The sequence below is a fragment of the Gadus morhua genome, chromosome 11 (assembly GCF_902167405.1).
Source record: "Gadus morhua chromosome 11, gadMor3.0, whole genome shotgun sequence".
NCBI lineage: Eukaryota > Metazoa > Chordata > Actinopteri > Gadiformes > Gadidae > Gadus > Gadus morhua.
Genome location: NC_044058.1, coordinates 8,229,518 through 8,254,121, shown reverse-complemented (window position 1 = coordinate 8,254,121; position 24,604 = coordinate 8,229,518). Strand labels below are relative to the sequence as shown.

The 24,604-nt window shown below is 41.8% G+C and overlaps 4 protein-coding genes and 1 pseudogene across 6 annotated transcripts; 3 read left to right on the top strand and 2 right to left on the bottom strand.

Annotated features, from left to right (window-relative positions):
• The first annotated feature begins 119 nt into the window (after positions 1 to 119).
• On the top strand, positions 120 to 1,232 carry LOC115553806 (leucine-rich repeat-containing protein 15-like). The gene is given in 4 exon segments (XM_030370333.1): positions 120 to 653; positions 655 to 737; positions 739 to 1,043; positions 1,046 to 1,232. Coding segments are annotated over 4 exon segments (756 nt in total). The 5' UTR covers positions 120 to 395; the 3' UTR covers positions 1,156 to 1,232.
• Positions 1,233 to 1,427: 195 nt separating this feature from the next.
• LOC115553832 (toll-like receptor 13) lies at positions 1,428 to 2,747 on the top strand (annotated as a pseudogene).
• A 50-nt stretch (positions 2,748 to 2,797) lies between these two features.
• prr19 (proline rich 19) lies at positions 2,798 to 6,731 on the bottom strand. Of its 2 annotated transcripts, XM_030370331.1 has the most exons (4): positions 6,380 to 6,730; positions 4,987 to 6,158; positions 4,598 to 4,728; positions 2,798 to 4,019 (listed from the first exon to the last, which is right to left on the bottom strand). In XM_030370331.1, the coding sequence occupies exons 2-4, from the start codon at positions 6,155 to 6,157 to the stop codon at positions 3,366 to 3,368; spliced, it is 1,956 nt and encodes a 651-aa protein (XP_030226191.1). In that variant the 5' UTR covers position 6,158; positions 6,380 to 6,730; the 3' UTR covers positions 2,798 to 3,365. The 2 variants fall into 2 exon arrangements, with proteins under 2 accessions (XP_030226191.1, XP_030226192.1); XM_030370332.1 differs by having other exon boundaries at positions 4,987 to 6,731.
• Positions 6,732 to 6,779: 48 nt separating this feature from the next.
• Positions 6,780 to 9,179, top strand: pafah1b3 (platelet-activating factor acetylhydrolase, isoform Ib, gamma subunit). Of its 2 annotated transcripts, none has more exons than XM_030370334.1 (6): positions 6,780 to 6,882; positions 7,165 to 7,256; positions 7,476 to 7,565; positions 7,688 to 7,804; positions 7,945 to 8,067; positions 8,176 to 9,179. In XM_030370334.1, exons 2-6 carry the CDS (start codon positions 7,176 to 7,178, stop codon positions 8,434 to 8,436), a joined length of 672 nt encoding a protein of 223 aa, XP_030226194.1. In that variant the 5' UTR covers positions 6,780 to 6,882; positions 7,165 to 7,175; the 3' UTR covers positions 8,437 to 9,179. The 2 variants fall into 2 exon arrangements, with proteins under 2 accessions (XP_030226194.1, XP_030226195.1); XM_030370335.1 differs by lacking the exon at positions 6,780 to 6,882 and adding an exon at positions 6,906 to 6,949.
• Positions 9,180 to 9,626: 447 nt separating this feature from the next.
• On the bottom strand, positions 9,627 to 23,246 carry ceacam1 (CEA cell adhesion molecule 1). The gene is made up of 18 exons (XM_030370364.1): positions 23,139 to 23,246; positions 22,662 to 22,970; positions 19,170 to 19,448; positions 18,531 to 18,794; positions 18,256 to 18,336; positions 16,335 to 16,457; positions 15,800 to 16,102; positions 15,157 to 15,441; positions 14,787 to 15,050; positions 14,400 to 14,669; positions 13,911 to 14,162; positions 13,287 to 13,556; positions 12,533 to 12,778; positions 12,136 to 12,420; positions 11,564 to 11,815; positions 11,167 to 11,451; positions 10,571 to 10,831; positions 9,627 to 10,349 (listed from the first exon to the last, which is right to left on the bottom strand). The coding sequence occupies exons 1-18, from the start codon at positions 23,188 to 23,190 to the stop codon at positions 10,261 to 10,263; spliced, it is 4,170 nt and encodes a 1,389-aa protein (XP_030226224.1). The 5' UTR covers positions 23,191 to 23,246; the 3' UTR covers positions 9,627 to 10,260.
• Between the last annotated feature and the right edge of the window lie 1,358 nt (positions 23,247 to 24,604).

Here is a 24,604-nt window from a genome sequence, read left to right as displayed (position 1 = left end):
GTTGTTTGCATAACCCTAACCCAACCCTAACACACGACCCTAACCCTAACTCCAACCCTAACACACGGCCCTAACCCTAACACACGAGCTGTAACGTGTGCACTGGAGCAGGCTGCAGTTAATTTACCGGCCAAAGGGGGCAGAAATTGATTTTTTTTATTCTTACACGTAGACCCTTTAAGCATTGTGCAAAGCATTACAATATGAATACCGAATCATCATTCTACACATATAAATATATATTATTTTTTTTCTTTATTAGGTTCCTGGACCAAAATTGATCTCATCCAATGCAACAATGAGAAGTGTATGCCGTTGAACCAAAAGCTATCCAGATTGAAAAACATACCCAGGAATTAGCCTAGCAGCTTCTCCTGAAATCAATATTGATCAAAATGGCTATTTCAACAAGCAAACTGTTGATATTAACATTGGGACATTTAGTAAACTTCTCTTATCAGTACAGCTTTCAAAATTGCAATGGAGCTGAAAACTCAAATAATCAAACATTTGTTTGCTACAATCGCCACAACATGAACATATCTAGAATTGTGGGTGACCTGCCAGCGTCTGCCCTCAACATCACCATCCCCTTTAATCAAGTCTCCTACATTCCCACAGGGAGCTTTCAACGTTTTTTAAAACTGGAAAAATCTTAACTTGGGCCACAACCAATTAAAGTTGATTGACGGGCTGGTTTTCCGGAACCTGCATCACCTTAAGTCCCTCAATTTGTCTCATATCAAAACTCAACAGCTCAGTTTTCCATGACCTTGACAACCTCACTTCTCTGTCACTGGAAAGTAACTCGTTGACTGATCTCCCAGAGAGTCTCTTCCTCAGCACCCCTCGCCTGAATACCTTGAACCTAAGAGAAAACCATCTGAACAATTTCTCTGTCATTGCGCAATCCATTTCAGCCCTAAACAATCTGACAAACCTAGATCTTTGCTTTAACAAATTGACATCACTCAGTAATTTAAACATTGTATTGCCTGAAAGCCTCACTTCATTGTATGCATGTGGAAATAAGTTGTCATTGTTGGTTCATTTCTCATACACATCAAGCGCCTAGATTTATCACACAACTTTGCACTCTCGACTAATGCTTTCAAAGGAGTAAACCTAACACAGATACGCTATTTACGGATGTAGAGTTTTCGAATAAGAACAATGTTAATGCTAAGTATGTGGACTTCTCTGGCTTGGGCTTAACCAACACAAGTCTGATCGACAACCTATGCAAGTTCTTAAGTGAAAGGGTAGTAAACATACAAAGGTAGAGAACGGTACAATGCCTCGACTTTCTTAAAGGACAGAAATACATAAAAACGTTAAACGTAGAGCACAACCACATCGGCCAGCTCTTGTCCTGCAACAATACAAATAAGCTTCCCATAACAAAGCTTAATTTTCGTGACAATCACATGAAAAGTACGCCTTCGCTCACACACCGAATGTCACCACTCTAAACCTTAACATAAACATCATTGCTGTTTTAGAGCATGATGCTCTCACAGGGCTTACCCAACTTCAGACTCTCCGTCTGGACAACAAATCTTAACTGATTTGTATAAGGGGACTTTTCAGGATCTATCTAGCCTGAGAATCCTGAATTTACGCAACAACCGTATCACAGTGATTTTTAAGAAGAGAACTTTCCTGCAACTCGTTGAGCTGACTACGTTGGACCTACGTTGGAAAAAATTACTCATTTTGAAGAAGGGGGCCTTGATGGATTGAAAAGTTTAACACATTTCTACTTGAATGGAAACAACCTTAAGAAAATAGAGATTGGCCAGATCACTGTATTCCAAAAAACTTTGCAGGTGTTGGATCTACAGAAAAACAAGATTAGTTTCCAACCTGAAACCACCGATTCTGCTTTTGTGAATCTCAGCACCCTCACTTCTCTAAATTTAGATGGACAGCGGCCCTACGGAATTAGCTTGCTGCCTTATGGCCTTTTCCATGGTCTAAACACTCTCGGAGACTTCTGTACCTTTCCAACAACCGCATAGCTCACCTCGCTCCTGATGTCTTTGACGATTTGACAGCCCTATATTTCCTCACACTAGATAACTCGGGCAATGGCGTGGTAAAACTTAGGCCAGGGCTCTTTAAAATTTTGAGGAATTTTACAACGCTGAGTGTGGTAAACATGGGGATTCCAAATCTGTCAAAGGATGTTTTTGGAAATCTTACCCAGCTACAAATCCTACAAATCAATAAGAGTGTGATGCAGAGCATTGATGTTGATGTTTTAGACGCCCTCCCTAGGCTCCTATACCTTGACATAACATATATTCCCCTCAGCTGTTCATGCCAAAACAAGCGACTGCAAAATTGGACACTGAAATTGGTTTGCGTCGTGAGCCGGAACTTCCTGCAGAGCGAATGGTGTTCACTGGAGATCCAGCTGGCCAGCTACCGACTCTTAGACGAGCACCGAGACATTCTGCTGCTGGTATTCCTGGAGCATATCCCCGAGAGCAAGCTGTCCTCATACCACCGCATGAGGAAGGTCACGTTGACCAAAACATTTTTGCAATGGCCCGGCTCAGATTGTACCGACCCGGCCCAGGCCCAACTACTCTTCTGGACCCAGCTCAGGAGAGCGCTGAGGACAGGAAGTAGAATGGAGGATGAGGAGGAAGCAGGTGAAAACCAAAGCTCTGAGACGGAAGAAGGTCGATCGAACAGCCTCTTCTGTCAATTATACCGCTGAAATCTATAACTTGCCATAATTTTTAATTATCTGCAATTGATCAATTATATTTCAGATTACATTGTTACATTTTTATTTGCATTTATTTCCAATAGGGTTTGTAAACAAATTTGAGTCACGTTATTGTTTTTCTTTTGCTTAAATAATGTTAGAAATGAAAGAGATAAGTGAAAAAGGTAATAACAGAAAAACAGGCTTGGCAAGAAATTAACAGAAATATACTCCACTGTCTTGTATTACTTGTTTGATTGAATCTTTCGAAAGCAATGTTGTGAAACGGTCATCTGTACAGGCCATTATAGGAATGTGAACAACAATCCTGTGTGTTCTTTAAGGCGTTAACATTTATTTTTCTAAAATTAGATATCCACATTGTATCCAGATGTGTTTTATAATGAATAATAATGAAAATTATACATAATCCTGTTTTTCTTTTTCCTTTGGGAATGTTACAGAAGAGGTTCAACAGTAGTTTTTAAATAAACATTCAACCACCACATTTAATACTTTTCATGTACACAAAGTAACAGCACATATGTGGCAGTGATCACATTCCAATGCTTATTGCTCAAATATAACTCACATACTCCTTTTAGTGTGCAAAAACAATCTTCAACAGTCTTCAATTCTAATATTATCAATACAACCTCATTGGGGGGAAGCACCATCGCTCAGGGCTGTTGAAAGAAGCCGGGGGGGGGGACGGTCCTCTGTCCAGCAGTGCAGATGGGAGGTAATGCATCATGTCAGCATGGTAGGGCTTGGGAAAAGGGTTGGTCGGACGATGATTTAAATGGTAGAAAGGGTGCCCATAATCCTCCTTCCGGGAATACTGTGCAGACGTTGAAGTGGCAAGAGAGCTCAGGCCAATTTCGGCTGCGGCTCTGTCCCCAGGGTGGAGCCAGGGGTCGGCAGAATGTCCACACGGTTGCCCTGGCAGGTAACGAAGGAAGGGGTGCCTGCCAGGATCTCTGTTGGCCTCTGGAGGTCCACTGCTTTCATGACGCACCGCTGTAGCCCGGTTCATCGAGTAGCCTTCATCACGGCCCATAACAGAGGAGTCTCTCATTCTTGCCCTATTCAATATCTTGTCCCAGGCCTGAGGCATGGATGGGTCCACCCTCGCCCATTGTGACACGGGAGAAAAAGATAAGTAGTGGCGGGTTGGTGATGATGCAGAAGGTCCCAAACCCAAGCCAGACCAAGAGCAGGTACCAGGTTTCAGAAACTCATCCAAATCATTTCTGACTTCCACTCTATCCACGCTAGGACTGCTCATCCATTCCACATCCTTCACATGCAACACAAGAAAAAAAAAAAGCAAATATATTGTTGATTTTTCTTAGGCATGGGAATCCATGTGGGAAAATCAGAAAGAAATGGTTAAAGGTCGAGCAATTCTGTATATTTTTGCTAATTGCTTGATAAAGCAACAAATTCAATCAGTTAAAATGATTATTATTTCTCATGATAACGGGTGCTTTAAACAAGCAAAACAAACAAAAAACAAGTCCCAGGGCCCTCACGTTGCTGCAACCAGCTCACCTCAAACCAACCCCTAGGGTGTACTAGGCCAATCCTCACAATCCTTCGGTAAAGTCACTTACAGCATATAATAGGTTCAAGAGTACAGGAGCTGCAGGTAGGAATTATCTTTCACTGTTTTTAACGTGGGACATTCATGAAAAACCATGGCACTGAAGATAATGCAAGCATCTGACCTGCAGTTTTACAAAACATCGCACTAATTTCAATCGGGATGGCAGCAATAATAGACACAAAAAATGACACCTGCGGTATTATTTAACTGGAATCACAACAGTAGACTAACACTGTGGTGATTGGATCCAGTAAGGAACCGAGCCTTACCTGGTGTGTCTGTGGTGGCGATTTCCAGTTGGAATGGTTCTGCTTCCTGCTGCTTTTGCCAAAGGCCTTTTTATGGGTCTCAAAACATGACTGATCAAATGTCTTTCCTTGGATGGCAGTAAAGGATTCATCTGAAAGAAAAAAGGTTGTCTGTTGTAGAGTTAAAAGTTACTACATAAATATGCAGAATGGCCCAAATGTATGGCTATTTAGTAAAAATAATATATAATTAAGATATTGCACTACATTGCCACATCTCATGAATTGACTGGGTAAACAGGACAATCAACACCATAGGTACTCATTCACAACATAACATATCATTTTGTTATTGGAATGAGTCTACACAATATTTGCATGTTTGGCATTAGGTGTATGACAAATCCTACCTGATTTTGTGGTGGGTGGTATCGCCTCCGGACCCTGGACAGTATGGTTACCAAAACTGAGCCTTCGCTGCACCCCAAGCAGATGCTCTTGGAACAGGGGGCCATGCCTCTCCTGAATGGCGAGCAACAGCACTTCTCTGCTTTCTGCTAGCACGTCTCTTCTTCTTGGCAGTTGTAGCTTTAGTGAATGACACAAACGGCCAGCTACCGCACTGATGGCGTTGTGCCAGAGCTGGTGTGGGGAGTCGGGACTGCGTTTCCACGCTAGCGTTTGGTTCTTTGCAGTGGGGGCCTTCACTTGTGTGTTTACCTTCTCAAGTTCAGGCCTCACATTTCCTTTGACCCGTGTAGGGGAAGTCTCCCTCTCCATAATGGACATGACAGCTTTGTTCTTCTTACTTTTATGTTTTAATGAATAACTTTGGCTGCTTGTGGGTGGTTGGTTTTCTTTTTCAGCTGAAATACCAGGTATTTGTGATCTCTGTCCTGGTGTGATATCTGACCCATATGTATTGGAATGACAGTCCACACTGGTTTTCTCCTGATGAAGAGCCACATCTGAATCCCTTGCAATTAACACACCTTCACTCGAGTTGGCCAATTGAGCTTCACTGCTAGAGCAAGGAGATGATGGGGGGGAATTTGGCACCGGACAAATAGCATCCAGGTTATTTTCCTGTAGCCCTGTCTGCCTTTGCCTTCCCTGCTTCCTTTGCTCACTCAACAAGCGCTCGATGTCAATAGACTTCACCTCATGGTTGAACAGGCCCTGATGGCCTATAAGTCGGTTGGTCGTGATAACACTGGGCTCTTGTGCAGAAGGAAAGAGGCGTGCAAATCTTGCCTCTTTTCTCTGAGGACAATGAGCGATAGTCTTGCCGCAGCTATTGGATTGTTGCTTATCTTTGCTGGATATGTGATTTCGGTGGTGCTGGTGATGATGGTGTGATTTTATATTTGACGCTTCTGCCCCGCTGCCCCTGACTTGGTTTCTTTCTTTGCGAGTCCTTAGTCGTTTCATCTTGTACTTATGACTCTCATCCCAATCGATAACATCAGGGACTGAACGTGAGCAGTTACAGGAGTTCACTGCGATACAGTTTTTGTCTGCAATTTTTTTACTGGAAGCAGACGTGACACTTTGTCTGCCTCTTTTAGATGGATGACTCATTCTGGATCAAACATAATTCATATTAGCTAATTAGCATCGTGCCGTCATCTGAATAAATGAAGTAGCTCTAATCTAGCTCTAATTTCAATATGGTATTTGTGCATATCTAGCTTTGGCTACTGTTATGTAGGCTAGCTACATAATTTGTATTATCGTTTGTATTTTTAACCTTAAGTACGTCCAAGCCACGCTACAATTTAAAATAAAAAAGTAAATTCTTACCTCAATTCAGCACACGTGATGAAAGAACAAATGCTATTTAATCTCTAGTGTTGTTCGAAGCAGAAACGTGTGCTACAAAATGTTCATCAGTAGAAACGTATTGGTATCATTCAACCTTTAACATTACAAAGCTATTTACTGAAATACAAAACAGTTGTTTCTGGCTATAGATATTTAATAATTGAGTTGCTGGGCAACACGCAGTCCTATGTGTCTTTTTGCGCAGTATGCACCCTCGCGAACACGACTGATAGGGTGAGTCCACTTTGCTTGTTGAGGAGGGATTTTAGGTTTTGAATTTACAAAATATCTTCTGTATTTATAATTAATTTACCGTTTTTTTGTACTCTAAGTAATTTTACCTGGTTTTACGTTTAAGAAAATATAAATTAATTTCATTATAAGAATTAAAACCTATATTTGATTCATCCACAGTAATTGATGGTAGATTCCGGCTGTAGCGAAATTTTACTTCCAGGAACTGAATTAAAAGGCTGCACAAGGTATTTTTTTTGTTTGGGCATATTTAACAGTATTCGTCAATCAATTCAAATGCAATATTATGCTTTGGTAATGTTGTACGCAGACAAATATTGTTTATGAGCAGATTACGTGATATTTTGTAGTTATTCGTGACAGCTCTCTCGCTGTTGTGATCTAGTGATTCAGCAGCCATTTCTCTCCGTCCTTATTTGATCACAATTAAAAGCTTATTGGAATTTGCGTGATTCCATTTGAACGAAAGGAGATACGCCAACAAAACCTGCCTGTTTTTGCCAACACAGATATCAAGGTGATGAGTGCAGGAGACTCAAATCCGGCCGCCACACCCACTCCTTGTGAGGACATTCAGGGAGATGGACGATGGATGTCTTTGGTGTGTGTCAATTATTATCTCGGCTTTTATATGATCGAAATAATCAATAAATGTATTGGCTACTACTGTTATAGTGTCAACTCTAAGACGTTGGTGTCATCTTCAGAAGCAACAAGCTATCAAGATCGACATTTATCATGGATCATTCACATATGAAATTGTTTTTTTGTTTATGGAAATCATTGCCATAAGTTGTTTGTTGTATCTGTTTTTCTGCAGCACAACCGTTTTGTATCCGACAGTAAAGACAAAGAGCCTGATGTGCTCTTTGTGGGGGACTCTCTTGTTCAGCTCATGCACCAGTTTGGGGTAAGAATACTAAAGATGATTTATGTTTCATGGCAGGTGATTTATTTCTAGCTCAACTTCAAGCGTGTTCAGCAACCGTGTATGACCACACTTATTGGACGTTTGACCTTATATACGTGTAGGTATGGCGAGAACTCTTCTCTCCTCTCCATGCTCTTAACTTTGGGATCGGAGGTGATGCCACACAGCACGTTTTGTGGAGACTGAGCAATGGGGAATTGGACAACATCAGCCCAAAGGTAAACCTATGTTAAATAAATATAATAATATGCTTAATGTATCGTCACCACAATGGGGATTTCATGATATCCATTTCAGATCATTTTATGGAAATATAAATAATATTTTTGATTTGTTTTTATTCCTCTACTGTTTCCAGGTTGTGGTACTATGGGTAGGTACCAATAATCATGGCCACTCCGCAGAACAGATATGCGGAGGCCTTTTGGCCATTGTGCAAGTCATCAAGAACAAGCTGCCCAACGCCCGCATACTCGTGCTCGTAGGTTTAACTGTTTAAGAAAGTGTGTGTGTGTGTGTTTTAATGTTTGTGTGTGCATATGTATACATAAGTGTATTATAAGGGGATTGCATTTATCTGTTTATCTAGGGGATCCTCCCCAGAGGAAAGCTGCCCAACCCTCTCCGTGAACGCAACACCCAGGTGAACCATCTTGTCGCGGAGGCTGTATCATCCCTTCCCCATGCCTCATTCTTCAGCGTGGACCCAGGCTTCGTCCACTGCAACGGTAGCATCTCCCACCAGGACATGTACGATTACCTCCACCTCACCCCTCAGGCATACCAGGCTGTTTGCCAGCCCTTACACGCCCATCTCAAATCCATGCTGGACAAGCCAGCTGAGATCTGAGGGACAATCGCCCCAGCCATAGAATGCCCGCCCCCCCCCGCTCGCAAACTAACACTACTTACTGCAGTGGTTCCTGGTCCTGATTGTGGAGATCGTCTCACAATGATGTTGCTGTTAAGGGCCTTGAATAATGGCTGATATTCACATAGCCCTCTCTCCATGGTCAGGTTTGGTGGCCACTGCTGGTTATAATGGGACCATAAACCTTTTGGTGTTACAACATGCTACAACTTGGAGTTAAATGTGCTGCACTTAATCCCAGAATGTGTCTGTATAGTAGAATAGAACATAGTATCCATCCCTACTTACCTCCCCGTTCCCAATAACTTTTGCCTGTTTTTTTTTTATTTTCTCTGATGTGTTATTGTTTGCTTTAAGTTGACCAAATAATCTGTTTTCACATGACTATACTTGCACCATTAATCTAACCCTTTTTTCATTGTTTTACATTTTGTTATTTTATGTTTATGAAAAATTGGATTTACAGTTTTGATTTGAATGAGGATTGTTTGCTGCCAAGACAAAATGTGTGTTTGACTAGGATGTTGGATGTGTGTATTAGTTGTTGATTGTGCTACAAGTTCCTTGGACTCCCTTAAAACCAAGTGTGCTCTGTAAAAGGCTTCACATTACTGTGTAAATTGCTTTCAAACTCAGATAAGGATTGCTTTACTGAACTCTGCAAATGTTTCAGGGGACTGCTGTTTCTGTAATGTCACAGTGCATTAAAAGTGGGAAAAAAATATTGCTTGTTAAGAAATATTATTTACATGATATTTTTATATCTTTCTGTTTTTACCATTCAAACACACATTTTCATGGGCATTTCTGGATGTGATTTTTGAGCCTGAACAGAATAATGCAAACAACATATCTTTTAAATCTCACTATGCGGCATGTTGCGTTAAACTACAACATTTGTGTACAAGGAAAATCATAACCACTAAAGGTTTGCATTCATGCAAAACTTGTGTGCTGACACCTACAAAAAGACCAAAACCCTGGCACATTGAAGGCCTTTGTTGTGATTCCACAGCAATGCTTGTAGGTCAGTATCATGTGGGTTCCCCTGGCAGGCATCTCCCATGCCTGCCAGAAATTATTCAATAGTATGAGCTATGGATTTGCCGGCGCAGTTCTATTCTTAACACAAATTGAAAACCATAAATTAAGGGTAATGCCTCACTAGCAATATTTGTAACAATTTATTGGAGATTGGAATATAATGTTGCACTAACATAACAAAAGAAAAAAAAATCACCCCGATACCCGATATACAACAAAGGGAGATCAAAGTTGAGACGCGTTTGTTTAATTGGATTAATTAAACTATAATAAACACTCAATACATAGATCACAAAATACCCGTAATATATTTCCGATTAATACTTTTACAAATAAGTTACAAATACTATGTCAATATATGGCAGAATACATGTTCTGCCCTTAATCAAATTATTGAAAAATAATCAAACATATTTAAAATAATTTAAATAATGACATATCTTATAACCCAAGAATGTACCAACTTTTAATTTCACAGATATTTTTTATAGGACTTTATATTGAAGAAATAGAGCTCATGATCACCTTCAATTATTGGCAAAGATTACAGTCCCTGAGAAACAACGAACGCATCATTTGATTTCTAAACTGCAATAACTGACTTGTTTTACTATTAACACCTACTCTCTTAGGAACAGTAAGTAGAGGGGAAAGAAAGAGAGAAATTGCTGTTTTCCAACCCAAGCCATTCTTTTGTACATTTGGGATGGCAGTAGAGGGAGCAAGAGGACTCGTATACCTGCTCACAGTGAAGGCCCCTCAGTTGCCAAGCATGGGAACAGACAGTGCTGCAAGGATCATAAACAGCAACACGCCAGGAGAGGCCAATGAATGGCCAGGAGCGTCATCTAAGATGGGAGAGAAAGCCAAAGTTTTGTTTTATGTCCAGGTCTCTAATATCGTAGTTTCAGCTACTATTCACAGAGACCCTCTAATGAGCTCTCTTATAATTACAAACATTATTGATTATCATTGTGAAGAGAAAAAGGTAAAACGTTGTTTTAAGCCATATCAAAATGAGAATTGTAACTAGAAACATAACACATAGAATTCCCAGCCTGCTACTCACTGATGGTAAGTGTTTTATTCTGGAACATGGAGATCTCAGTCACATTATTATAAGCTTTGCACTTGTAGTTGATAACTTTTGGTGTTATGACCAATACAAAAAGTACTGGGCCACTCCCTTCGGCCGCTGGAACAGAGTCGATGAACCACTGGTATTGACTAGTTGGTCTGGAGTCCGCAGAGCATGTTAAAACCGCAACCTTTATATCGGAGCCTAGGTTTATGACATCCGGGCCACTGATGCTCACGTTCCACGGTCCATCTGAGGAACACATTCAGGCACATTGTTTTGAGGCAAACATTAAAAACATTTTGGACACATTAGCTGAATAATCTTGAAGGCTCAGTTTGTTGAGGTTTGATAGGATCCAATTGTTTCAGCATTACATAATATAGGGCTATTTGCCGGCAGTTCAGCGCTTTGTATAGTGTATTTTAATATATTTTTTATAGCATTTTTAATCCACCAACAAATCTCAAATAATGATAATAATTTCAAACAAATTTCCAAATGTCCAAATGTAAGTTGAACCAGAGAATCTTTGCTAACATACATAGTACAAATCATGGACACATCACTGTGGCGGCTATACTCACAGTTCACCAGCAGCTGGTGTTCAGGGCTGCTATGGTTGCGAAAAACGTTTTCGGCGACACACCGGTAGAAACCGTTGTCATAGGTCGTCACGGGACTGAAATGGAGGGAGTTGTTCATCATCGACATGTGCGATTTTCTGTTCGATGAGTTAGTGCCGTCGAGTGGAACTCCATCCTTGGTCCAAGATATGGAATCATAGAGCCCGACCACTGCGCAGCTCAGAGTGAAGTTGTGTGACTGAATGGGAAGCGAGTCCTCCTTGATCGCCACATGCTCAATACGCTCTGAGGAAACAAAGCGCATCCCCCTTAGAGTGGGATCATTGTACATTGATGTCGAACAACTCCAACAGATATGGGACAAACATGACATTGAGGGTCGCTAGGGGTCTCTTACCGATGACCGTAAGCTTCGTGAAACTTGTGCTGTTTTTCCCAGTGACATTGTTCAGGGCCAGGCAGGTGTATGCTCCACTCATGTTTAAACTTAGAGGACCAGTTTCAAGAATGGAATCATTCCCTACAAGGTCTCCTCTGTAGTACCAGTGGTAGTAGCTTGGAGGGTAGGAGGAGGCCATACACTTGAAGACCACATTATCTCCTGTCTCAGCTACACCAGGTCCCGTAATGGTGGGAGTATATGGTCCAACTGGAAAGGCAGAACATCATGGGCAAGTAAACATGACAGTTGGGGGCTACAAACACACACACAATTGGTTTATTGATACACCAAATTCAACTTTAACATATTTCTAAGGTCATGTTTTGTATACAATGATGGCATACCATTGAAGTTGTCAATACTTTCTTATGTAATCTGTATCGCAACAGTCAGCAGTCCAAACTTTTATGCAATTTCAAATAATTTCAAACAAATTTCCAAATGTCCAAATGTAAGTCGAACCAGAGAATCTTTGCTAACATACATAGTACAAATCATGGACACATCACTGTGGCGGCTATACTCACAGTTCACCAGCAGCTGGTGTTCAGGGCTGCTATGGTTGCGAACAACGTTTTCGGCGACGCACCAGTAGGAACCGTTGTCATAGGTCGTCACGGGACTGAAATGGAGGGAGTTGTTCATCATCGACATGTGCGATTTTCTGTTCGATGAGTTAGTGCCGTCGAGTGGAACTCCATCCTTGGTCCAAGATATGGAATCATAGGGCCCGACCACTGCGCAGCTCAGAGTGAAGTTGTGTGACTGAACGGGAAGCGAGTCCTCCTTGATCGCCACATGCTCAATACGCTCTGAGGAAACAAAGCGCATCCCCCTTAGAATGGGATCATTGTACATTGATGTCGAACAACTCCAACAGATATGGGACAAACATGACATTGAGGGTCGCTAGGGGTCTCTTACCGATGACCCTAAGCTTCGTGAAACTTGTGCTGTTTTTCCCAGTGACATTGTTCAGGGCCAGGCAGGTGTATGCTCCACTCATGTTTAGAGGACCAGTTTCAAGAATGGAATCATTCCCTACAAGGTCTCCTCTGTAGTACCAGTGGTAGTAGCTTGGAGGGTAGGAGGAGGCCATGCACTTGAAGACCACATTATCTCCTGTCTCAGCTACACCAGGCCCCGTAATGATGGGAGTATATGGTCCAACTGGAAAGGCAGAACATCATGGGCAAGTAAACATGACATTTGGGGGCTACAAACACACACAATTGGTTTATTGATACACCAAATTCAACTTTAAAATATTTCTAAGGTCATGTTTTGTATACAATGATGGCATACCATTGAAGTTGCCAAACTTTTATGCAAGGACCCCGGGTGTGGCGAAACTTGTGGGCCAACTCAGGTATGCAAATACTCACATTGTGGTCCTTGCGTACCAAGATGGGTGTGGAGAGTAACCACAAAGACATAAGATATAACCTAACCCGCTTGGAGTCCATCCACGAGACTGTCAGATTACCTTGGTGACTAGTGAAGCTGTGTTCCCTCAACAAGACATCTATCTTAACCATATTTTCACTACAATACAGCCCTACCTCCAAGGTAGGCTATGGTACTAAACTAGTTCACTACGGCTTGCAATGGGCCGTCTAAAATATTAAGCTGATAAGCGCTAAACTGTGCCTCTTTTTCTTCTTAGTGTGCTACTCACAAATTACATGGAGTCTGTATTCGGGGCTGGTCATGTTGCTCACAGCGTTGGTTGCTGAACATTGGTAGTTCCCGTTGTCCTGTTGTTGGACTGGATGGAAGTTGAGCATGTGATTGTACATGGTGGTGGTGTTGCCCGCGTTCAAGGCCTCTCCGTCCTTCATCCAGTGAACATGTTCCACCACCCCCGTGGCGTCACATGTCAGCGTGAACGCGAGCCCTTGCATAGCGGAGGTCGAGTTTCCCTTGATTTGGACGTCTGTTATAGGATCTGCAAGACAAGCAAACCAAGACAGAGAGCAAGGTCAAGCGTTTTTCCATGTCTACAAAGACCTCATGATCAAGTTGTTATTCATCGTACGTCAATGAATAACAAAAAATAACCAAAGAAAGTGGTGTCTAGTCGTTGGGATGTTCGACCCCAGCCTATAGGCTTTGGGTCTGAACACCGATGTCCATGAGCAGGACGCCTTTCCCTGACCTGCTCATCAATGTCACATTGCAGTGTCTGGGAAATGGCTTAATAGTGGAGAAAATAAATAGAACCAGATTCCCTATCTGGGATCAATAAAGTTTGTCATTACAGTAGTCGCTTAGAGTAAAAACAACGAGCATGAATAGTTACCGTAAACGGTGAGCATGGTGTAGGCCGTTGAGTTGCAGCCGGTGATATTGTTGAAGGCCATGCAGATGTATTTCCCGCTCATTGCTGTGGTCAGATTCTTGGTGACGTACTGGGAGGCGTTGGCCACCAGAGAGCCATTGAAGTACCAGCTGTATTGGCTCGGGGGCTCGGAAGACGATGAGCAGTCGAAGGTCACCTGATCTCCTGCCAGACCTACGGACGGCCCCCGGATAGCAACCGCCTCAGGGCCATCTGCGAGGGCAAAGACCATGGTTGGACAGGAAGTGTCCAATCATGTCCAACAATTCATTCATTGAATTGCTCAAGTGAGTCTGCTCCCATTCATACGTCCACGGCTCATAAGGATTGTTATGTACCCGTATACAGCATGAGGTGAGTAGAAATACATTACATGCATCCGTCCATCCGACACTAAGACACGCACAAACACACACACACCCGTAGAAAGACCGATAGATTTGTACTTACAGTTAACAATGAGCCTGTAAGGACTACTTTTCATGTTGCTCACGAAATTGAATGCCTGACAATTATAGTCCACAGCATCTGGTTTAGTGACTGGGTCAAGGGTCAGACTTCGGTTTCTCAGCGATGTCATGTTATGCGTCATCATGGCGGTGCCGTTCTTCCACCATGATATGGAATCTACACTCCCACTCACGTCACAGCTCAAAGTGACCGACTGGCCCAGGATCACGGGCCCCCCCGTACGACTAACGGAAACATGGTAAATAGGGTCTAGGGAGGGAAAGGTACAACTTCTGTGAATGAACACTGTATGCCTTCATGGTGAGGCTAAGTATGTGATTCGAGCATCGAAATACAGCATTGTTTAAAAATGCATTCAGCTCTTACCCAAAATTCGGACCATTGTCTTGACGCTGTTGTACCTGCATGTCACAGGGTTGTAAAGAAGACACATGTAATATCCTGTTTGGTTTTCCTTGGTGTGAATAAGGTGAATCTGTGGGCCAGACAAGCTAAGGTCCATGTCATTATAGAACCAGTGGACAGTCGCCGGGGGGCTGGACTCAGCGTGACAGGACAGCGTGATGTTGGAGCCCGTCTTGTAAGCGACCATCATTGGCCTGGGGACCATCTTTGGGTTACTCGGACCGTCTGGCCAGGAACACAAAGCACTGTTACTTTGATACAGTTGTCATCAACAATACACAACATCTTTTATTTGATCCAGGACTTTTTGTTGCTCAACATTGGAACGTACAGCTGATGTGCAACAGGATGAGGGCACTCGATTCACGGCTCACGCCATTGAACACCGTGCACATGAAGGGTCCCCGGTCGTATCGGGTCACATTGGCGATGGTGAGAACAGCGCCTCCGCCACTAAACAGAACCCCGTCAGCATCCTGCGGGACCACAGAGCCGTTGTTGGTCCAGACATAAGACAGGGAGGAGCCGTTGGAGACCGAGCAGGTGAAGACTGCCGAGTTATTGAACTCGACCAAATGGGCTGCGTTGGCGCTCAGGGTAACGTTTGAAATGAGCTCTGTGGAAGCAGAGAAGGAAAGATTGAGAAATCAACTTTAATTTGGCTTTGTCATCATATGTTGCAGGAGCTGGATAGAGGGATATTGTTTTGACTTGACAGACTTTTACTGCTGTATTTGGAGGCAAGCCCCTTTTCTTTCTTCCCTTTGGGAAATTATTTTCGCAACTACTAAAATTATTTTCACAACTGAGCAAACTACCATTTGCTCAGAATCAACTTCAATGTTGTCAGAAGGTTATTGTTGCACCGTATTATATTGATAATTATATCGATGTGTACATGTACATTTATATGTATACGCATGGATAGTGTAGATTAAATACCTGTATATGTACATGCACGTGAAGTGACCTACCTTGGACAGACAATGCGATCTCTACTTCAAAAGATGGCTCCCCTCCTGTTAGTTTATATATTCCCGAGTCGGACATTTGTAGAGACTTGATGGACAGCTCTGCTGAGGTCCGGTTGAATGTTATCCTTTCTTGCCAAGGAGGAAATATGAAACTTCCACCATCATACATGATCAAAATGGGAATTGATTCAAAGAGCCAGGTCCCAACAATGATTGTGGTTTGGTTGGATAGGCTCAATGTCACATCGCTACCAACAGGTAAAGGGTTCCGAGAAGCAATGATCGACTTGCCACAGGCTGGATCTAGGGAAGGAGAACAGTATTCATATTCTGTTGTATCTTGTTTTGTCTCAAAATCCCAGAGATCAGGAACAATGATTGAAAGCGGTTAACAATTCGGAAATATTCCAACACAAGTCCTTTTTTTACCGTTTATCCAGTCTTATACATCATACATCATCCATTACAGATTAGTGCCAAATTAAACATTTCCTCTTATTGCACTATTCATATCTCAAATCCTATGTAACCTCACCTGCTGCAATTGTGAGCAGTATGATAGTCAGGAACGTTGCCTTTGGATACTCCATGTTAGTCCTGCTAAAGTTGTAACGCTTCTCTTCCAGCAAAATGACTCTAAGTCCGACTTGATTTGGCCCTATAGTTAGCTATTGTGTCTCTGCAGTAACCTTATGATCAAATATTTGCTCAACATCCCAGTTTTGTGGTCTCATGGTCTCTAACTGCTCACACCCACATAAAGCCAATGCCTTGTTTTGCCATGGTCGGAGGTGACATAATGTTATTAGTAGATGCAACAAGGCGTGTCCATGGACATTTACTGTAAACCGTTGGTCATTTAATAGGGACAGGTGCGTGAGGATAATTTTTTTTATCATACTTGTCATGTGGCGCACACACCTTGGTGATTGTTCCAGAACAATACAAAAGTAAATAAGGGGCCCATCGAAAACTTGTAATTTTGAGAAATATTAACTTAACATGAATGTCAATAATACCTGTTTAGACAGGTATTAAATAAAATAAATGAAGTTGCTTATTCAAAATTAATATTTGAGGAATGTATTTTAGCAAAACTGTTTCATATATATGAGTGATTACATTCATATTCATGGGAGTGTCTGCTGATGACAAATGTAATGACCATTTATAAAACCCTGAGTCTATTTGCTTTTCCAAAGAATGATATTGGAAAGAAGTCCTTCCCCCTTGACACATTTGTCTTTCCCTCTCCCTCTCTTTTCTCTCCTTTCTCTCTCCTTTACTTTTTTTCTTGCTATTTCTCTCTCTAATCTTCACATACACACACACACGTACGACAAAAATATATATTATTTCTAATAGTGTTTATGCCTTTCCATATTTGCACATGTTTTTACTCATTCTCATAGTAGATGAAATGTAGAGGAAATGCAAAAGTTAATTGTGCCTTACAAAAAAAGTAAGATCATTTAAATTCATAATACTGATGAAGTTTTACCTATGTGCTACGTATGAAGTGTATCCTAGTGTATCCTATTTGAACATACATATCTGTCAATTTTTCAAAATAGGAAAACAACATACTTTAACTTTATTTGCTGAAATATTATTTAGAAGCACATTGTAAATGCAATGATCAGGAATAATATATAAAACTATCCAGGAAATACAACTATTTGATGATTCAGAATTTTTTATTACATTTATTTACAAAATAATACACACATAGTGGAATCTAGTAATCTAAGTAATATTAATACAAATTGTTTTATCCCCAAGTCATTTTACTTGTTTTTAATGCACCCAAAATAATGGTTGGCCTAATGCTACCTGATTATAATAACTAATGTTTTTATGAAAATGAATAATAATACATTCCTGTCTATATCTTTTCATCTATACAAGTGAAGTCAATATCTGAAAAACCAAATTCAAACAAAAAAGCTGTGTGTAGGCCGAATAAAGTTAAAGATTAAACAGAATATATATTTTTACCATTTAGCTTTGGATAGTACCAACAGTTTTATAACATAACAGCAGGGTATGGGATTATCTAAAGGTTATCTGTGAAACAAAGAGATGAAAATAAAGTTAGTAGTCATGTAAAGCCGTACTGTTGATAACGCAGTGTGTGTCTAGTATGTTTAATCAACTACAATAGGGCTCAAACATATTTTTCCAGTTTACGCATTAACGCACTGTTAATGTTTAACTAGGGCTTCACAATTGAGTGTTTACAACACAACGTTGCCCACCATGCCAACAGCATGACCCTTATTATTCAAACCTTCCTCACGATGAAAGGCCTTCAAGTTCGGCTTCAAAACAGCATTCATGTTCCATTGACACATTAGTGAGCTGAATCATAATACAGGAAAGTAATAACCTGTTATAACAGATCCCGACTCTATACTGTAGTGCCAGTAATGCCGGTTAGTTTGCATAGGACTTGCCTGAAAACGTTGATAGGAAGGCAGACATAGACAGGAAGGGCAGGAGCCACACAGTCACTCCACGCTGCTCTGATCCTGATGCTAAGGAGAGAAGAAAAGCAACGAACACAACTGAAGATGGATGAATTTATAGCTGGGTGCTATATAGATGAATGAATGAATGGCTGAATATATCTAAGGACAGTGGATAGATGGATGTGTTAGATGGATAGATATTTGAGGAAACTATGACAACTAAATAGAAATGCATATGCATAGATTGCAGAGATTCCTACCTATGTTGATGGACTTGGTGATGTTGCTGTACAATTGGGTGACGTTGTTGTAGGCCAGACAGGAGTACAGCCCGCTGTCCTTCTCACTGACGCTGTGGAGCTTCAATTCTGGGCCGGTGGTAGTAAGGCGGTCTCCCTGGAAGGCCCACTTGAGCTGGGCGTGGGGGTTAGACTGTGCTGAGCAGGACACGTTCAGGTCACTTCCCAAGAGAAAGTCGCTGATGTTCTGCCCATTGCATCTTAGCTCCATGTGGTCCGGACCATCTGAGGCAAGGAGGAGAAGGGTACAGAGGATTAGGGAAGTAGGCTGGACTGGGGAGAATGAAATCTATGAATCTATCCATCTATCCATCTATCTATCTATATGATCTATCTAACTTTCTATCCATCAATATTTGTATCTAACCATCCACCCATCCATCTATTTATGAATCCATCTATCCATCCACCTATTTATCCGACAATTTCTGTATTAATTCACCCATTCATCCATCCAACTATTTATTTTTTCATTCATCCACACAATCAACCTATCCATCTATCTCTTTACCTTATATTCATAATTTAATAATTTTTTGTTTATTATTATATTGCTATTTCAAATGAAACAGGAGAGGGTGAAGTTAGCTATCTACTCACAGTAGATAGTGAGGTTCAGCGATTGGCTGATTTCACTGCTGACGGAGTTGGACACATTGCACGTGAGCGGCCCCTGATCGTAGCGGGTCATGTTGAGGATGGTCAGGGTGGAGCCTCCGGCGCCGATCTGTACCCAGTTGCCCACGGTGACCATCGAGCTGCCGTTCATCCAGAGGAAGGAGGGGGAGGAGCCCTTGGCCGAGCAGGTGAAAACTGCAGAGTCTCGGAACTCCACGAAAACAGTATCATTGGTCTTCAGTTCAACATTGGAGATGGCCTCTGTGGGGGGGGGGAGAGAGAGAGAGAGAGAGAGAGAGAGAGAGAGAGAGAGAGAGAGAGAGAGAGAGAGAGAGAGAGAGAGAGAGAGAGAGAGAGAGAGAGAGAGAGAGAGAGAGAGAGAGAGAGAGAGAGAGAGAGAGAGAGAGAGAGACAGAGAGAGGGAGTGAACGTTATAGGGTTAATGAAGGTGTTTGGACGTATGGGTGATATTGACACAGCATAATTGGGTGCCGTAGTACTGATAAGGTACAGAGATTGCTTTGAGCCACCTTACCCTTCATTCATAAGGCCAGAGGAGAGAGAAGGAGATAAAGAAGGAGTGGGAGAGCGAAAGAGAGGGAGTAGAAGGTTAAGGGGGGGTTTGTGAATGACTCAGAAAGAGTAGAAGAAACAGTCTGAATAGATTTCATCACCATTCATAATAAGTCATTGTGATGACTATCTATCCATTGATCAATCTATTGACCAACCTATCTGTCTCACTGAGTGCACATTTACACAAAAAACACGCTCTGAGGATGACATTAAATTTATGTTTAGTCAGAATACATTTAACCTAAGCCACTAGCAGGACCCCATCAATGGAGCTGTGGTAGCTGCTTTAGGTGCTCTGTTTGCACATCAACGATGACCCTACATGGTCTGGCCACACAGGTGAGATGGTCAAACCAGCTCGGCAACGGCTCTTCCAACGGCAGGGAGCCCAGCCCAACAGGACATCTACCACACACGCTTCCTCATAAAAACTTGCAGGATTATTAAGGACTCCTACCACCCAGCACATCAACTTTTCAGTCTGCTGCCTTCTTGCAGGCCAAACTGGTACCGGTACTGGTACCACCTGCAGGCTGAAGGTCTGTTTGTATCCCAGAGTTTCCATCAGGCGTCTTAACACACACATGTCCCTTCATGACTTTATATTCTACCTCATAATTTAATATAACTTTGACTTGTGACATAAAAAGATTTGCATGCAATTGGATTTTGGAATTTTTATCATTGGATTTATTTTCTTATTTTTTTACCCTGTAACCATTTACCCTGTATACCATATACTGATTGCTTTCTTGTTCTTATGACCGGATCACCAACTGAGTATCGTCCAGTAGATCTGCTGTGCCAGTGCATTGAGCAGTTCAAGGACTGGATGTGCCAACATTTTCTCCAACTAAATAAGGACAAAACTGAGATCATTGTTTTTGTTTGCAAAGATAAAAGACTGAATGTTAGCCTACACCTTGACGCCCTCTCCTTGAAAACAAAAACCAAGCCAGATATCTTGGTGTTATTATGGATTCAGATCTAAATTCAAGAGCCACGTCAAGTCAGTGACAGGGTCGGCCTACTATCACCTGAAAAACATAACAAGACTAAGGGGACTCATGTCAACACAAGACATTGAAGAGCGTCCATGCATTGCTTACTAAAAGGTCTGATTATTGTAACGGTATATTTGCAGTCCTTCCAAAAAGCTCTCAGGCAGCTATAGCTTGTTCAGAATGCAACTGCTTATAACGACTTATAACAAAAACCAAAAATGTGATCACAATACACCAATCCTCCAATCCTTGCATTGGCTCCCGGTAAATCAGAGAATTTAATTCAAAATACTGCTGCCCACCTATAAATCAATAAACGGCCAAAGAATATCACTGAAATGCTTTTGCTATATCATGAACCCTCTAGACCTTAAAGATCAACGGGTACCAGTCAGCTTATTGTTCCCAGAGTCATAACAAAACTTGGAAGAGCAGGTTTCAACTACTACTGGGAAATGACCACAGATAGCTGGAATAAACTATCTGAAGATCTGAGATAAGCTCCAACCCTGTCTACATTTAAAGCAAGGCTTAAAACTTTTATGTTTATAATGAAATTATAACTTATTATGATTATAACTTATCGTTTTTTTCAATTGTCTCTTGACCTCATGCATTCTTTTAAATCAAGTTTTGATGTCTCTTCTTTTAAATACAATTGTTAAATGTAATTTATAATTCTTTTGCAAAAAAGTCTGCCTTGTCTATGGAATGTGCTATATAAATAAAGTTGACTTAAAGTGACCTTACTTGCATGCTAGACTGTTGATATGTTTGTTTCAGTTGATTGTATGATTAGTTCCTTTGTGTTTAATGTGAGGGTGTGATCCCAACAGATGAGCTTACCAGGTCGCAGCTAGGTTTACAAATCAATAGTGGACCAGTCCTGTTCCTGCTCCGACTCACATGTGTGTTCATGTGAGTCGTTGTCTTCTTAAGTTTCGTGAAGTTAAATGAAAAATGAATGACTTGTCTTCTGCATTCAAAGCCTGTTTAGATGGCTTTTTTTGAGGGAATCTGTGTAGGAGAGGAGGGGGGGGGGGGGGGGTTGGACAGCATCCATGCTACTGACTGGTTCCCCTAGGCCGGCCAATATCTTAATATCTAATGCCAGAGGGGAAAGCCCTGATTAGGTCTACACTTGTTTCGCCCTAACCCTTCCCTGTGGGGCCTTTGGGGCCCATTCACCCATACAAGGCCTGTGTAGCCTACTGGTCCCTTTGAGATCAACTCTTCGTTTCTGGTGAGAGCTGAGAGAACAGCATTAAAGGACAACTCAAAGACTTTTGCCCACAAAACATCTTGGGGTGTTTGATTTTGAGTCTGGAGGAAAGTTATGCGTATGTGTTAATGTCCCTCCCTGTTTTCATGTTTCTTTGCATGCTAGACTGTTGTGTTTGTTTGAGTTGATGGGATGATGAGTTAATTGGTGCGCATGTTGAATGAGGGTGTGATCCCTACTGATGGTGGCAGTTAGGTTTGCAAATCAATAGTGGACCACACCTTGGTGGCCTTCTCCTGCTCAGACACAAGTGTAGTGTGATCATGTGAGTTTCCTACCCCTAAGTTTCGTTTAGTTAAATGTCAAATAAATGACTTGTCTTCTCCGTTGAAACCCTTTTGGGATGGCTTCATTTGTTGGAATCTGAGTAGGGAGTGAACGTCGTCCATGTAACTTGCCTATTCCCCTCGGCTGGCCATATTTATCTTAACATTTATTTTGATTAGTATTTTTGTCTAGCACTTTTTATCTTTTTGGAATATTATGCCCTCAGTATGTAGTTGCCGTTCCTAAGAATCTCAGTTCCCGGTCTGCCTCTGTGTGTTTCTATGCTTCTGGCAATAAGACTCGCCTTGACCAAACACAGACAATAAACAACCGTGTCAGTCTCACCCAGTACAGTGATGGTGATGCTAGCGGTCAGCGCCGAGTCGGTGCTCTTCACGGTGTAGACACCCGCGTCGGCCAGCGTGACGGAGCGGAGTGTCAGGGTGTTGGTGGCCGTGTCCACCGAGGCTCTGCCGGTGTAGCTGGGGAACACAGCGGCCTGAGAGCCCAGCCAGTTGAGGATGACCGCGGTGCCCAGGGACCAACTCCCGCTGGTGACCACGGTGGCCGGGGACACCGCAAGCACCAGCGTCTGGCCCACGAGGACAGGGTTGGAGGACGGCTTGACCTCCGCCGCCCCGGAGGACAGGGTCGCTTTGGGGTGAGGGGTGAAGGGGAGGGGAGACAACATAAGTACCGCTTGTTGTACTGCAGTAAATAAATAAATAAAACACACTCCTATTTGAAATCTACAGGTTATTTTCCATCAAGCGGAGATTGAGGTTCCAAAGGGGAACATCGATTAAATGTGGAGGTGCCTACCTTTCATCAGAAGCAGCAGGAAAATGGACGTTCTTCCACCTGTAGTCTCCATTTTGTATTGGCAGTCTGGAAATGTCCCTGAGATCCCCCCACTAATATACTTGTGTTGACCATGTCCAGCCCCCTACTCATTCTGGTAAAACGGCAGCAATGTTGTTATCTCCCAAACCCTTATTTGAGGTTCAATCTTCTAAGCCTTCCTTAAATACTATACAAATAGCAAACCGTCAATAAGTCGATAAATTGTGACACAAGGTATGCTCGACATTTAAGGAGTGGCAGAGCCCCTTATTATATGTGTTTATAACAAAGTTTTTCACTTTATTTCACTGTATTATAGGCATGATTAAGGCCTATACAATTATAAAAAGTAGCTGTTTGGACCCAAACAATGTTCTTGGTATAAACAACCTTATTGTATACTAGTTTCCAATGGAAAACTGAATTGCATTCAGCAGCAATCATTTCACAACTCCTTGACATACACCCTCAATGTGAAGCTACATGTCCACTGGCCGTGTGTGGCATGTAAACAAAGCTCATGTTCAACTCCTATCTGCAGTCTCAGTTATGGAGAAATGTGTAGCCTTTTCTGTCAGTCAATACCACCACCTCGTTAAACATACACATTCGGCAGGCCCCTCACGTAAACACCCGTAGCATTGTCCGGGTGGTTATCTAGTAGCAGGACACTCCAGGGCCCTGACACATTGGGAGAAAGAGATTAATGACCAAGGTTAGTGATTTGTGGACAGAGAATGAGTAAGGGCTGTTATCACCTCAAGGGTCGAGCTAATGTAAAGGAGAATGTAGGCCCTATAGGAGACAACAGAAGTTCACTGTGGAAAAATATTGAAGGGGAAATGCTTTGATGCCCCTGCACCCATTGGCATGAGCCACATAAATCTCTCCTGTGTGGACATATCATAGATACAATATATTATTGAGGAATTATGACTAGTACTGACGCTTTATATGGAAAAATAACCAAGCCAATATATATAGAAAAGGTTCAATGGATGGTCAAACCCTGAGCATGTTATTGAGGATGTAGAAACACTATGGCATTATATTGCCTGGTTTCAAGCCTTTTTAACTTTCAATTTAATTTTCTCTTAAATACATTGCACTTTCTATTTCTTGCATATGTTTTCTTTTACTTATCTATTATTTTATTTTATTGTATGACAATGTTTATATGTGAAGCACTTTGAGTCTGCCTTGTGTATGAAAAGTGCTATATAAATAAGGTTGCCTTGCCTTGCCTTGCCTTTCAGGTTGTCCTTTTCAATGAGTGACCTTGAAACAAGACATATTGCAATACGTCACCCGGTACCTCGGTTAGAATTGAAAGAGGAACTGGATAATAAACAGGATTTGGCCACGGGGGACCTGTTGACAAATGGACACCATTACTTGTTTCTTTTCTGAAACTCGAGTAGCTATAAACATAAAATGGAGGTCAA